The sequence below is a fragment of the Bolinopsis microptera genome, chromosome 13 (genome assembly GCF_026151205.1).
Source record: "Bolinopsis microptera isolate Bmic1 chromosome 13, MBARI_Bmic_1.0, whole genome shotgun sequence".
Classification (NCBI taxonomy): domain Eukaryota; kingdom Metazoa; phylum Ctenophora; class Tentaculata; order Lobata; family Bolinopsidae; genus Bolinopsis; species Bolinopsis microptera.
The window spans coordinates 12,494,861-12,509,719 of NC_087084.1; the positions used below are offsets into that span (position 1 = coordinate 12,494,861).

Here is a 14,859-nt window from a genome sequence, read left to right on the forward strand (position 1 = left end):
TTAGGAATCTCAAAGCAGAAAGAGTCTTTTTCTTGTCACCATAAATGTACTGCAAGAAACAGAGGCCTGCCTCAATAATCTTTTCTTTTGATTCTCTCACCGAAAGTAATGTTGCCAACTGACCTTGCTCATCAAAGGTGAGAGCTTTCTTTAGCACTTTAACCTTGCTAAAACCAAACAGTCCACTGACGCTATCACAACCTGGATTTCTTTACAGCAATATTAGCACAGAACGCTTTTACTCTCATCTTGTGCTCGTGATCTTTAGTAGAAGGCTCATATCCATCAAAAATCACAGTAACTTCCCGATTTTTAGGGATAAGCTTCAAGTACTCCATTGCTACCTCACCATAATTGTCACACCCTTTAAATGAGCTTAGTTGGTGAATTAGCCAACCTCCATCAATGACTAGTGGGATCGTGAAGCTGCAAGATTTAAATGTAGATTGGTTTATGTTTTTGAGGTAGCTACCAAGAGCAGCCTTATTAGATTTCCTCATCATCTAATATTGATCAAATAAGCTCATCGGCACCACAGTTAACTCGTATGTTAGGCATTCCTCTATTGAAGTCTCTCTATCAGCAACCAAGACTAGACGGTTAAAACACTTCAACGGATCGACTGCAACGCTTTTATTATTCACTTTAACCTGCTTTCTTAGTTGTGTCAAGTTCTTTGCTTTACCTTTGATACTTATCTTATCGATGAATATCAACCCATCTAGCTCACGTTGAAGGACAGCCCCAACGGCCAAACATTCCTCGGGATTCACCTCATCGTTCCCAGACTGTGATATAAGACCAGTCGAAAAAGATATTAGCTTCGGATTCTGTAAAGTCGACAGTAACTTTAAACCAATTTAATAATTTTCCAAATACATCACAGTTTTTCTTGATTGATGACTTGGTAAGATCTGAGTGGATGGCAGCTTTAGTTGGTACTACTCGCTTCGATGAATTAGCTAATGAATCTCCAAAAGACTGATTTATTAAAGCCATCTGATTCAGGGTGGCCACCCATAACTTGTGAGCGGACTCACAATTACACATCCTTCCACTTGTTAATCCACCACTAGATTTAGCTGCCCTCATAAGACTCTGCTCTATATGGAGAGGTCAGTCCACACCCCGGCCCACTCGTGGTCGTTGTAACAAACCGTGTGAAGCCCAGTTACTTTGAAGGTCTTTAAAAGCGCCCCATACTTGACTTCAAAAATAGCATCCTGCTCCAAATACAGTTTTAAAGGTTTTGCATACTGTCCCCTCCCAGCTGCTGCGAAGTAGGGCAGCATCAAAGCTACTGCTGATAAATGCATATTGTAGTCGTGCAACCTCTCTGCTCTTATGAAGTCCTTTACTAGTGTTATCATATTGTGGTAAGTAACCCATAGAGCTGCTGTTCTACTGTTGGAAAACAGGTTCTTTAGAATCAGAGTTATTTTCTCTGATAGATCCTGAATAGATTTAGTCTTAAAGTTAACACCTAGATGTTCGTTCACACATTTGTTGATGTAACCTTCCAAGTCTACTAGTTCATCGTCGTAAACTTCTTCCTCTATAGTGAAACAACAAAGAGCGGCGTCGATCAGAAAGTGGGCTCTCAACGCTTTATATTATTATAGTAAGATCCTCCATCCGATATATGCGTGACGTCTCCAGGATACACGAGTTTGATGAGCTCCTCTAAACCCGAGTCTGCCATTATATAGCCTATGCAGCCAAGAAAACTCTTGACAGTGTGGAAGCCCCTAACCCTGACCACAATAGGCATCCCAGTTTCCAGTACTATTCGGGTGGCCTTAATCCACAATGGCAAATCGAATGTGATTATCATCGGCTGTTGTTTGTTAGTTAACCTTGATATTTGTTAATTGAAGTTATTTCCCGAGTAAGATTTGAAATAAGCGTTAAAAATAATTTGATGTATTTTTTTTCGAAATTTCAATAAAATTGAGAAAAATTCCGAAAAATTCCATTTATTTCGAAAAATAAAGCCCCAATCGTTCTGAAACTACCGTTCGCCTGCCATAATGTGGCCATTGCGGTCATTTTGCACCCCCCATGGAGATCTCAAGACCTTCGGGAGACGAATAGCCAATATTAGGGGTGGGGCGTATGGGTTCCTGGAGAAAAATGACTATACAAATTTTTGCCCAAAAGTTTCAGCTGGACGGTTTTTTTTGGTGGTTCCTGGGACTATGGACAACATATTCCTGTAGACAAACCTTTGTTACGAATTTGTTCACAGATTGACCCATAAACAGCAATTCTTGCCCTAACTAATTATGGATTTTTCGTCAAGTTTAAAATATAAATTATAGATATATTCTTGATAGTATTGCCTGAATAAATAGTATCTGGAGAGAAGATTTGTAGGATACAATACTTGAGTAGGAACAATGTGCCTCGTGACGTGTAAAACTGTAGGTACTTCGCACGACAATAGCTGGATAATGCAACATTGTTCACACACGTTTCGTGTACCTTCTTAGCTTATCAATTACAGTGAATAGGATATTGACTTTGAGTAGGGAATGTTAGGACATGATTGGATCTGGTGATATAAAGTAAGAATAGCTCATTGCATGTAATCCTCAACAAGCTAGTATATTTTTACAGGAAAAATTGTTCATCCTTTTATTTTGTGCTCAATAGGCTTGGCCTGGGCGAAACATACTTATTCATTTCTATAGCTCATTTTATATACCTCATATTCAGATGACGCTGTTATCAATCTACCTTTTCGTTTGTATTGGTTCGTGATCAAAGGGACAGTTTCAATTTTCCGTATCATTACAACCTGTTCCTGACCATACATTTTTCTTGTACGAATTTAAAGCTTTTTTCGATTATGAGTGTTGTGCCTCATAATATGGTAAACACTGAGTAAAAATTTAAAATCAGTTATGTTATAGTTTTTTGTCATCATCTATCTATCTATGATCTAGCTCCGTTATATAAATTGTATGGATTTTTATTTGCTGATAACGATAAAAGTTTTATTTAAGTATTCCCTAATCGATATTTTTACCGCATCAAAAAACATCAATCACAACCAAAGTTATGGATAGTCATAGCGTAAATTGTAATGTGAGCTAGTTATGACGTATCATAGAGCAATGAGCATGGCAACACGCGTTGCTAATCTGTCTTTGCTCGCGCACGTGCAATCTCTTGATGTTGCTAAGCAATATCGCAGGTAACCTTCAATGAAATTACACCATTATTCTAACGTTTATTTTACCTCACTTCCGACGTTAATTATAGAAAATCTAATGCCTTAATCAATGAAATTGGCCACACCAGAGGGTAGGATTTTGGTCAATTTTCAGTGTCCCCGTTGCCGGGGGGATTTCGTCAAATTTCAAATATAATAATAATATAGATATATATTAACTTAGCTATTGTCTATCAATTGGAAGGTGATGGTTGGAGTAGGGATAATTATAATTTGTTTAATTTTAATCGAAATATGCACTAGATATTCAATGAAATGAAATGGCATTATTCCATCATTGAAACCCCCTTTTCTTTCTCAAACCTCAGCAACCCAAATAATGGTAGTCAACCAAACATTTTTCTATGAAAATTATTTGGAATGTTTCGAACATTCCACATAAGCTCTGCTCGGTTTATAACTACAAAATAATCACACCTTTCAGCTCGTGCGATAGATCAGTACATTACACAGAGGATAAAGTTGTGTGATGATGGTAACGATATCACCATCGACTCAAGATTAGAGCTCATTGTTGAGAAAATGTTTCAGAGATGTTTTGATGACGGCAAATACAAACAGGTAACATTTGTAGATTATATATAATTTCAAGACTCTGATATTCCCGAATTTGGAAATGCTATTAATTCTGATTAAATTCTGACCCGCTCATTCAGTTCCTCATTCCAATTATCTTATAAATTAACTTGGTCCTATGGAAATTTACATCACAGTTAATTGTTTCCAATCTAATCCTCTACCATAAACCAACATAAAATTTCAACTGTAAAAACACAACTGTAAACATACAACAAACTGTACAAAAATACAACAAAAACACAACAAGTAAAATGCTAATATCAGGCGGTGGGGATAGCACTTGAAACAAGACGTTACGATATGTTGGAGTCAGCAATAATGAAGAGTGACGATATACCAAGTCTGCTGAGTTACGCACTGGGCATTGCTATGACACTGTTGCAGAAACGAACTGTCAGAAATACGGTCAGTTCCTCGTCTGTGTAGATGAGTTCTGAATATTATAATTAATTAATTATAATTAATTTGTCTTTTAACTGCGTACACACTTTGTCAGGTTCCTTTTATAGTTTTGATCTTTATATGGTCATAATATAACTAAAATAACGGAAATATTATGTACATTAAGCCGTGACTAAATTGAATTCAACTACGATTGTATTATCAGTAAATAAACGGAGAAAGTTATTGCCACTATCAGCACTTCACAAGTATATAAAACTAACACAATAATTAAGCTAATTATCAATAAATAAGCTAATTAAGGAATACAAATTTTAAGGAATACTAAAGATAATACTGAAACAGGTATTACAAGTGTTAGTACGTCTCTACACCAACCTATCTGAACCAGACTACACCAACATGTGCCAGTGTTATATCTACCTCAATGAACCTCAAACTGTAGTCAACATCCTCAACAAGCTCGTCAGTGGCTCTGAGGTTTGTGTTTTAGTTTTTATGTGTTAGTTTTTCTTTGTGCTTGTCTTGGAATCTCGGGTATTTCGCTGTGAAAATAAAATAATTTGAAATTAGTTTATATTTGAATTCGACTAACTTTAAGTAAAACAACATTTTTTTACATGAGAACTCCTCAGGACGAGTTACTGATGGTATTCCAAATATGTTTTGATGTGTACGAGTCAGCGACTCAGCACTTTATTGATGAAGTGATGGAGGGGCTGGGGATCAAACAGAAGAAGGAAGAGGGAACAGCCATGGAAGTAGAGAGCTCCGGTTAGTTTAGTTTTTAAAATATTAGTACATTTACTTATGTCTTTTACTATTTGTATTTCATGATTGCTAATCCAGGGTAGCCCAGGTGGCACTGGGATGACCCTAAAATTCAACCGTTGGTACTAATATTTGAGCTTTCTAATTGCGATTGAGTTATCTCACTTTTAAAAATACAATAAATATCTAGCTCCTCTTAACTCACTACATAATGGACAGGAGAATTGGGAAGAAAAAACAAATTCTCGGTACATGGTTGCCTCTACTTTGAAAGGGACATAATATCATAATTTGTGATAATTACGATTAATGGTGCCAGCTGGCTGTGTTTTACTTGTGGGTTGTCGGAAAAAGCCACTTTACAATATTAATTCCTCAAATTTTTATTGTAGATTTTAATGTGGCCAAGCAAAAACGCAAGAAACAGCTCCAAATGCCAAAGAACTGGCTATATGCTTGCTTCTCTCGCCGTGCTAGCCCTGGGAAGCCGAAAACAGAAAATTTGTATCTAGGAGGAAATTTTAAATGTGGGCCCCGGCCCTACACCGCCGACTGCCGACCATGTCATCTTTCTTCAATTTTGCAATTTGGCAAGTCCCCATAGGGTAGAATGTAAATGCAACTGAAGCTACTTATTCACTGGTATACATGAAAGTAGCTGACTAAAAATGTAAATGCTACGACCCGAGGGCAAAGCTCGCCGAAGGCGGAGCTTTATTTAGGGCTAGATGTCCCTCTGAATGCCCTTTTTTAGGTCAAAATGTATGCCCCTCCAAGATATTTTTCTCTGTTGGCCAATATGGTGTAAATCAGTGGCGTAACGTTGCCTGTTGGCACCCCCGCAATAAATGCGCCCTCCTGTTGGCGCCCCCTCCCCTTTTGGCGCCAACAGGAGGGCGAATTGGACAAATTAGGTGATTTTAGAGGATACACCGGTAAAATCTCTAAAAAAGTGTGTTTCTAGATCAAAACGTGCAGTCAGCCACTGGTGTGAACCTTAATCAAACTTTACTTTTCAGAGCCAGTGAAGCCGTCCGAGGAACCAGTTAAAACTGTAGCACAAGACTCAGCGATAGATAAGAAGCGAGCTCAAGTTGGGTCTATTCTTAGTGGTGAAATACCAATCACATTGAAATCCCAGTTTTTGATCAGGAAGAATTCGAGCGATATGCTGGTGCTGAAGAATTGCAAGGTATGTTGTACTGATTTATTGGTATGTTGTACTGATTTATTGGTATGTTGTACTGGTAGTTTTGAAGTAAAAATATTGACTATATCGCTTATGTGAGCTCATCACGAATTGAAAATTGGAAATTGCACGTATCCAAGACGTCAGAAATCAGACCACCATTAATCAGTCTTATCAATTTCGACCAATTTCGTGTTACTGTAATTTATCTTGTTCATGTTCTGAACGTGTCGCTCCTACGATGGTCATATGACTTCTTAGTTGCTTGCCACAGGGTCGTTTGAAATAACATCATAAAACATGGGACAAACGCGCTAAAATTACTAACTACTAGCAAAAGTTACGTTATTTTCTATGAAAATTTCATGGTAAGCATAGCCAATTGCGCGGCGCGATCGATATATCACGCGCGGATTCTTTTATTTATATTCGAATACGTCGATAAGTTCGCGAGTTTTCTGAGCCCTTATGAGCAAAAGAACAGTCCAATATACTGAATACTCACGGTTGAAAACCATGACAAAGCTCCAACTTTCTTATTACATTGAATAGCTTTATCCTTCCTATAAAATCCACTTGTAAGACGTTTTTCTTTCAGGATGCATCCAGGAACGCGGTATGTCACACTGCTACTGTGATAGCCAACTCACTGATGCACGCTGGGACAACATGTGATGCATTCCTGAGGTGGGTGTGGCAGTTTTGTTACACAATCTTATTATTTGAGATTTTAGGGTAGTGTTAAATTGATTGGTTTATCGTTATAAAAAATAAAGTTTGGTCTTCATTTCAGAGATAACCTCGACTGGCTAGCAAAGGCTACAAACTGGGCCAAGTTCACAGCTACTGCCAGTATTGGAGTTATTCATCACGGTCACGAAACTAATGCCCTCAAACTCATGTCCTCTTATCTACCTAAGGTATGTTTTGTTACTTAGTAACCAAATACTTTGCATTCCTTGTGATCGTTTTGGAAATATCTCGATTTAGTGACCCTAACATTGTGTTAATAATTGAATTTGTAAAAGTATGGTAGAAAATCCTGCTTACAAACTCTAAAATATAAGAAGAGCATCTATCATTAAAAGAAAATTACCCTACTCCTTTACTCGAAAAGAAACATAAATTCACCATAGCATAGTTGATAAATTAAAAGGAAACATTGTCCCAGGAGCCAGCAAGCGGTAGTCCGTACCAGGAGGGGGGTGCCCTGTATGCGCTGGGTATGATCCACGCTAACCACGGTGCTGCTATCATACCTTACCTCTCTGAACAGCTCCAAACTGCTACCAACGAGGTTTGTTTACTTGTTTGATAAGTTATACAATTACACATAAGCGCTGACCTTTAACCGGCGATAATTCCGGCTAGTAACAATATTTTTCCGTGGGACCAAAAGCAGCTGATAGATATCAGTCCCCTCTATAAAACTTCAATTTCGAGAGAATTTTGATGAAGACCCGGCCCCCTTAAAAATTTAATTATCTGTGGTTTATATTACTGCTCAACTTGAATTTCTGATTTACATTTATATGATATTAAAACTTTGGAATTCTTTTAAATACAAAGAAAATGTCCTCTCTCAGACGGTAAAACACGGAGGATGTCTAGGATTGGGGCTAGCAGCGATGACATCAAAGAGTAGTGATATATACGAGCAGCTCAAGAACAATCTGTATCAGGACGATGCTATCATCGGGGAGGCGGCTGGCATCTCTATGGGTCTTGTTATGATGGGTGAGTTGGCTTGTCAGGCTCCCAAAGTGTTCAAAACGTTCTTAAAGTTCCTGACTAGATTCCAAAGTTCCTGAAAAATTCCCAAATTGTCGATAAGTTGCCAAATTAATTGAGTTTAACAAGTTCCCAAAGATTGCGACTAGATCCTAAAGTTCCTGACAAATACCCAAAGTTTTAGAAATGTTCCCAAGATGTTCTGAAAGTTTTTATAAACTGTTTTTTCAGGATCGTTAGATGAGGATGCTCTGTCTGACATGGTCCAATATGCTCACGAGACTCAACACGAGAAAATTCTCCGTGGTTTGTCTCTCGGTAAGTGGTGATTTTAGATTTTTTAGAGCTAATGTTAATTTAATTAGGTGATTAGTGATTAATCATATCTCAATAAGATAATAACTAATTAAACGCATAGTTATCTCATTCTTCACTCCTGTAGGAATTGCAATGATCTGTTACGGGCAGCTGGAAGCAGCAGACCCCACTATTCAGTCCCTTACTGACGACAAGGACCCCGTGCTAAGAATGTGTGGAATGTACAGCGTGGGAATGGCATACGCTGGAACTGGAAATAACAAAGCCATCAGACGTCTTCTTCACGTTGCGGTAATTACACGATTAGTAGATTTATAAAATATGATAGTTTAATCAGTTAGTTGATAAGTTTTTGGGTCGGAAAACAGCTGCACAGGTAAGTCGAATTTATTCAAGCTGAGTTGCGGTTGTGTTCCTGTAAGGTGGTGTAGGACGTAAATAGCATGGAGGACACCCCCATATTCCATAAACATACTAAAATTAACTATAATTAGTAATCCACTTATATCTAGGTATCTGATGTAAATGATGACGTACGAAGAGCAGCTGTTATCTCAATCGGCTTCCTCCTCTTCAATGCTCCTGAACAGTGCCCCAATGTAGTGTCCCTTCTTTCTGAGTCCTACAACTCACATGTGCGGTACGGTGCTGCTCTCGCACTCGGAATTAGTTGTGCAGGTTAGTCAATAGTAATTAGTAGGGCACATTGCATACACATTACACACTGTATATTGTACAGCGTAGTTCCTATAACATGAAGTTTAAATATATAATCTCACTTTCTTTGGCCAACATTTTCACTTAATTTACCCTCAAGGTCCAAATTTCACTCTATCTACCCTCAAGTAATCAAGTTTAATTTTATCTGCAAACAAATTTTACTTTCTCTCTCACCAGGATCTGGAATGAAAGAAGCGCTCAGTATCCTAGAACCCATGATAAACGACCCTGTGAACTATGTACGTCAAGGTGCACTGCTGGCTTCCGCCATGGTCCTGGTCCAACAAAACGACCACATGTGCCCCAAACTGAAGACCTTCAAAGACCTGTTCACTAAGACTATGAGTGATAAGCACGAGGATGTTATGGTCAAGTTTGGAGCTATTCTTGCTCAGGTAAAATTTATTTTTGTTGTACCCTTGAGTCGTTAGTTCTGTTAGTTTGAGGGAATTAAAAAGAGGGATGATTGTTTTTAAGCATAAATAAATTAAGTATAAAATACACCCGAACTAACTCATCTACTTACTACTTAGAACAAACTGACACTTCCCTCCCAGGGTATAATTAACGCAGGAGGAAGGAACTGCACTATATCAATGAGGACCCAATACGGTCACACTAACGTGCCTTCCGTTGTTGGTCTTCTAGGTAAGCAGCTACTTCACTCTCAGCTTTTAGATTATTATTATACAAACATGCTAGTTTGAACTTGTTAGTTTAAACATGCTAGTTTGAACATGCTAGTTTGAACATGCTAGTTTGAAAATGAAAGTTTTAACTTGCTAGTTTAAACTTATCAGGGAGTTCTAATATTTCCCGTTATTTCAACCCAGACATTTCACACTCCTCTGTTTCAGTGTTTACACACACTTGGTTCTGGTTCCCTCTGGCTCACTTCCTCTGTCTGGCATTCCAGCCTACATACCTTATCGGTCTTAATAAGGATCTCAAGGTATATTGGGAATAAACACCAGCAACATTGTCAATTTTTAGACTTCATCTTACTATTTCCGTCATATTACACTCTTTGCGATCATTGAAATTTCTTGAATCCTAACCTCATTGTCACGCAATTCAGATGCCGGTAATGAAATTTAAGTCGTGTGCTAAACCCTCTGCGTACGCCTACCCACCTCTTCTAGAGCCACCAAAGGAGAAGGAGAAGGAGAAGGTTGGACAATTCACATTTCACAGTTGTGTTTTTACTGTACGAACGGGATTATTTGTTATTAGATTGAATATTTATTATGTATTTACATGGAGGCTCTGACTTTAGCTCTAAGAAATTTGATCGTCAGAAAATGTTGTCTAGTCATAGTACATTACATCTTCCGTACATTGAAAGGAGTAGGGATTAAACATTTTTATGTGAATCCAATGCTATGTATGAGATAAATTGAATGCACCTTTAAAAAAATCAAACAACAAAACCCTCTTCGCTCAGGTATCAACCGCTATCCTATCCACCACTGCCAAGAAAGCAGCTAAGAGTAAGACCGCTGCTGCCACTCCAATGGAAGTAGACCCTCCAGCTACCGCTGCTGCTGAGAAGAAGGGTTAGTTACATTGTTATCAGACTTTATTTCTGGGACGTATATGTGTGTCGACTGTGTTCGGTTTTTTAATACTGGATAATTAGTTTTAAATTCATCCAATGATACAAATATATTACATTGTTGAATACACATATAGCTTCATTTTGAGTACAATGTAAGAGGGACGTTTTGATTTAATCTTGATGCATGGTATCAATCCCCAGTTATTATAGTGACAACGATCTGTTTCATTTGCAGAATGTGACTTTTTAATACTGCATTTCTTTTGAAATTCTAACTTTTATCTAACCTTTAGAAGAGAAAAAGGTCGAAGAGAAAAAGGACGAGAAGAAAGAAGAAAAGAAAGAGAAAGGTGATGATGAGAAGAAGGAAAAGAAGGAGGAAGCAAAGTGTGAACTGATTGCTAATCCTGCCAGAGTACTTGTTGGTAAGAAACCTTGTAATTTAACCGCGTGATATTAAACTTTTAAATCTTTATCGATACTATTCAAGTAGCAACAAATAATTTCACCCTGTATTTTACGTCATAAATCTGCGTTTTTAAGAACTCCTGTATTTGTACCTGAATAAGCTTCTTTCATGAAATGTCCTTGTGTTTCAGAACAACGTAACGTGATGGATATAGAAAGCAGTAGTCGGTACAGCAGTGTTTGGAATAGGAACGGTCTGGGCGGGTTTATAGTGTTGAGAGACACTAAAGGTGGGGTCGAGGAGGACATCATTGAAACTCTTCAACCTACCGGTTAGTTCTTAATTTAACCTACCGGTTAGTTCTTAGTTTAACCTACTGGTTAGTTCTAAAAATCTCTCCTGTGTTACCAAATAACACCAGCGGTGGATATTTAATGTCGGATTCGTGAATTACATATTAGAATACCAACATAAACATTAAAGAGTGTTAATTTCAGCAGCTGCAGAGGAAACTACAACGGAGGAGAAGGAGCCCAGCCCTCCAGAACCTTTTGAGTACACCGAGTAAAGGAGAGGGTTTTTGAGGGTGGACTATTATAGACTATAATATATAGACTATATTATAGACTCTATAGACTATATGCACATTTATAGATTTGAGAACTATAATATATTTGTAAATGTATTGGACACTATAAATTTTTACTTTATAGTTCGTCCAAGTGTTTGATATTTCCACGATGATGAAGTATATATATATTTCCTCTTGCAGAAGTAAATGTATTGGACACTATAAATTTTTACTTTATAGTTCGTCCAAGTGTTTGATATTTCCACGATGATGAAGTATATATATATTTCCTCTTGCAGAAGAATGAGGTTTTTGTTAACTCGTATGACATTTCGGGAATACCCCCCAGAGAACTGAGCACAGTTTCCAAAAAGTGGAGTTATAAAGTTTAGCGTTAAATTAAACGCTCGAATGCTGTCACGTGGTGCAGAATTGAGCTCGTCTGATTCGGGACCCTGTCATAACCATATGTTCCTTTGGTACCTCAATTGATATTCAATTAGAAGCAGCTTTTAAATAAGAAACGGTTGTTATTAACAACACGGCATGTCATACCAGGCGGCAGTTTCTATGACAAACGGGAGTAACAATTATTGTAGTGGTTTGAGAGAATACTTGTGATGCGGTTGTGCTGGCACGATGTCTAGAAAGTTAATTGTAATTTGTCATCAATTGAAAATTCTCGAAATTCTTTTCCCTCCCAAACATGCTGTGTTTCTCTTTTTCAAGAACAACTTATTTTTTCTCTCAAGAATGTTCCAGATTAAAGCAGTTACGCACTACTGCTACTGCTACCCGTACTGGTAGTGTACCACATTTCAGCTCGATATTATTTGGTATGCGTTAAGTGCTAGTAACAATTTAGATTAAAATAATGCTTTCTGATTAATTTTTGTTGTGATTTATATCAATTATTGTGATTGTATACAGGTGCAGACTGCAGACAGGGAAAATTAAAACTCACATTGAAAAAAAAGAAATTAAAATATAAATTGAACAATATTCAAACTTTTAAAAAGTAATCAACTAGATAAACGTTCATTAAATATCGAATGAACTCCGTAATAAAAAATCAATATCAAAGTTTGAGTAAAGAACACTATCAACAAACTCACTGTAACACAGATTTAAAATTAATAATACTCGACTACTCTTTTTTTTTTCGATTTTACAAATTATGCTGTTAAAATAATTGAAAATAAAGAATTGTTATGAATATGAAAGTATCGTAATTCTTATTATCGACAATAAAACATTCAAGCAGGTAATCATCATGATCAGAGTCAACGCTTCACTTTGCCATTGAATTCCAACTTATGAATAATGATCGAATAAAGTCCATTATACAAAATCACTATCAAAGTTTGCGTATCAAGAACACTTAACACTATCGATAAATTCGTTGTAACAAATAATTAAACTCAATATTACCAAACAACTCTTTTTTTTCCCGATTTTACAAATTATACTGTTAAAATAATATTGATCCATTAGAAATAATCAGTATAACACAAAATCAAACTTAAATCCTGGAATAATTATACTCGACAACTCTTTTTTTTTCGATTTTACGTATCATTTAAAAAATTTACTTATAAAAAGATAAAATGTACAAGTAGAACACAAAATAAAACTTAAATTGAACAAATACTCAACACTTTTTTTCGATATCATAAAAAATATAAAAACATTTGTGTGTTTTTCAGTAATACTAATCCTAACTGTTAATAATCAAACATTTAAGCAGGTATTAAAATAATCGTGGTTACTGATTACATTCCATCATATCTCAATACCTAGCTGAAGTTGGCATACAGGTCATCCTGCTGCAAGGTTTTTCCTCTTTCTGGGAGAGTAGGTTTGGCAACTTCACTGCAACTTCCACCTTTCTTTTGACTGGTCGAGGGCTCAGCTTGGTACGCCATCTGTATATCTTCCGTCCTGATCCTTGCTCGTCTTTCCTTCCAGATGTAGAGAATGATTCCTACCACCATGGCGAGGATCAGTATGCAAAGCACTAAGCTCACCACTGACAGAGCGTCAACAGCAGACTTTTGGCAGATGGTTCTATCTTTGGACGGCGAAGTTCCTTCTGGACAGATGCTGCAAGTAGCCCCGTTTCCAACGTGACTTTCTGGACACTCAGTACAGGCATGCTTCTCCCAGAAGAATCCTTTAGGACAAGAAGAGCACTCAGAAGATTGGGACTCAGATACTGTGAAGACAGGGCATTTTGAGCAGACGGAGAAGAAATGTCCACTGAAGTGGTTTGCAGGACAGGCTTCACACCGGCTACTGTCCTCCCTCCAGTATGTTCCAGCTAAGCAGTTACACACTCCACTACTGCTACCCGGAGTAGTGCATTTCACACAGCTTTCTCCATCCCAAGATAGTCCACTTGGACAGTTACACTCTTCAGAGAGAGGGAGGGAGGTGGCCTCGTGAGGACATCTTATGCAAGTACCTTGTTGTTTGTCTTTGAAGAAGTTTGCAGGACAGACTTTACAGGATCCATCCCCGTTGGAGTTCCATTCCCATCCATACCCCTTCTCACAGCTGCAAACTTGTCCATTGTTGATTGGCACTGATCCAGCAAGACAACTTACACAGTCACTCGGGGCAGTTCCTCCTTCCTTGCTGACTGTACCACTTGAACATGGCACACAGCTGCTGAGGTCAGAGTAGAGGTATGTGCCAGCGAAACAGGCGCAGTGTGCTGATCCTTTTACAGAAGTAGAATTTCCCGGGCATTCCAGACATTCATCTCCGTCAGGACTCATGTAGGTGTCATCATTGCAGGAGCAGTAGGTGGATCCGGCGAGGGAAGTGAAGTTAGTAGGATAGGATCCTTTTACAGAAGTAGAATTCCCCGGGCATTCCAGACATTCATCTCCGTCAGGACTCAGGTAGGTGTCATCATTGCAGGAGCAGTAGGTAGATCCGGCGAGTGAAGTGGAGTTGGTAGGACATGAGAGACAGGTAGACGCTTCACTAGGTTCGTGGGAGTAGGTATTGGCTGAGCATTCATAGCACGTTCTGGAATCTGGCCGTCTTTGTCCAGGAGGGCAGACCAGTTTGTAGTTGTATTTTGGGAGAGCACACCATAGCCAGACGTCGTTGTCGTGAGTTTCTCCTGTAGTGTCTCTTCCGTAGACACACAGAGGAAACACGTCTTCACTTTCCAAACAGTTCATGTTTTTGAACTTGATTTCTAAGCTTTCTTGAAATTGGTATTTCCGACCAATGCTCCAGCTCATGACTTTGTCGTACCCCATGATACGACAAATCAACTCCGCAGTCGTTTCATCAAACTTGTTGCCACTTACCGTCCCTCCGTTGTACATGAGAAGACCGTGTCCTTTTTGAGTGTCCT

General features: G+C 38.1%; 1 protein-coding gene across 1 annotated transcript in view; it reads left to right on the forward strand.

Annotated features, from left to right (window-relative positions):
- The window catches only part of LOC134824713 (26S proteasome non-ATPase regulatory subunit 1-like), a 45,082-nt gene extending 33,418 nt beyond the window's left edge, over nucleotides 1-11,664 (forward strand). The window contains exons 4-23 of the mRNA XM_063836690.1: nucleotides 3,663-3,799; nucleotides 4,082-4,222; nucleotides 4,565-4,699; nucleotides 4,855-4,993; nucleotides 6,010-6,182; nucleotides 6,778-6,866; nucleotides 6,973-7,099; nucleotides 7,351-7,476; nucleotides 7,766-7,916; nucleotides 8,142-8,228; nucleotides 8,353-8,519; nucleotides 8,741-8,906; nucleotides 9,126-9,343; nucleotides 9,506-9,596; nucleotides 9,806-9,900; nucleotides 10,027-10,119; nucleotides 10,393-10,504; nucleotides 10,800-10,931; nucleotides 11,106-11,246; nucleotides 11,413-11,664. Of these exons, the coding sequence (XP_063692760.1) occupies nucleotides 3,663-3,799; nucleotides 4,082-4,222; nucleotides 4,565-4,699; nucleotides 4,855-4,993; nucleotides 6,010-6,182; nucleotides 6,778-6,866; nucleotides 6,973-7,099; nucleotides 7,351-7,476; nucleotides 7,766-7,916; nucleotides 8,142-8,228; nucleotides 8,353-8,519; nucleotides 8,741-8,906; nucleotides 9,126-9,343; nucleotides 9,506-9,596; nucleotides 9,806-9,900; nucleotides 10,027-10,119; nucleotides 10,393-10,504; nucleotides 10,800-10,931; nucleotides 11,106-11,246; nucleotides 11,413-11,483 (2,591 nt within the window). The 3' untranslated portion in view covers nucleotides 11,484-11,664. The remainder of the gene's footprint in view (nucleotides 1-3,662; nucleotides 3,800-4,081; nucleotides 4,223-4,564; nucleotides 4,700-4,854; nucleotides 4,994-6,009; nucleotides 6,183-6,777; nucleotides 6,867-6,972; nucleotides 7,100-7,350; nucleotides 7,477-7,765; nucleotides 7,917-8,141; nucleotides 8,229-8,352; nucleotides 8,520-8,740; nucleotides 8,907-9,125; nucleotides 9,344-9,505; nucleotides 9,597-9,805; nucleotides 9,901-10,026; nucleotides 10,120-10,392; nucleotides 10,505-10,799; nucleotides 10,932-11,105; nucleotides 11,247-11,412) is intronic.
- Nucleotides 11,665-14,859: the final 3,195 nt, after the last annotated feature.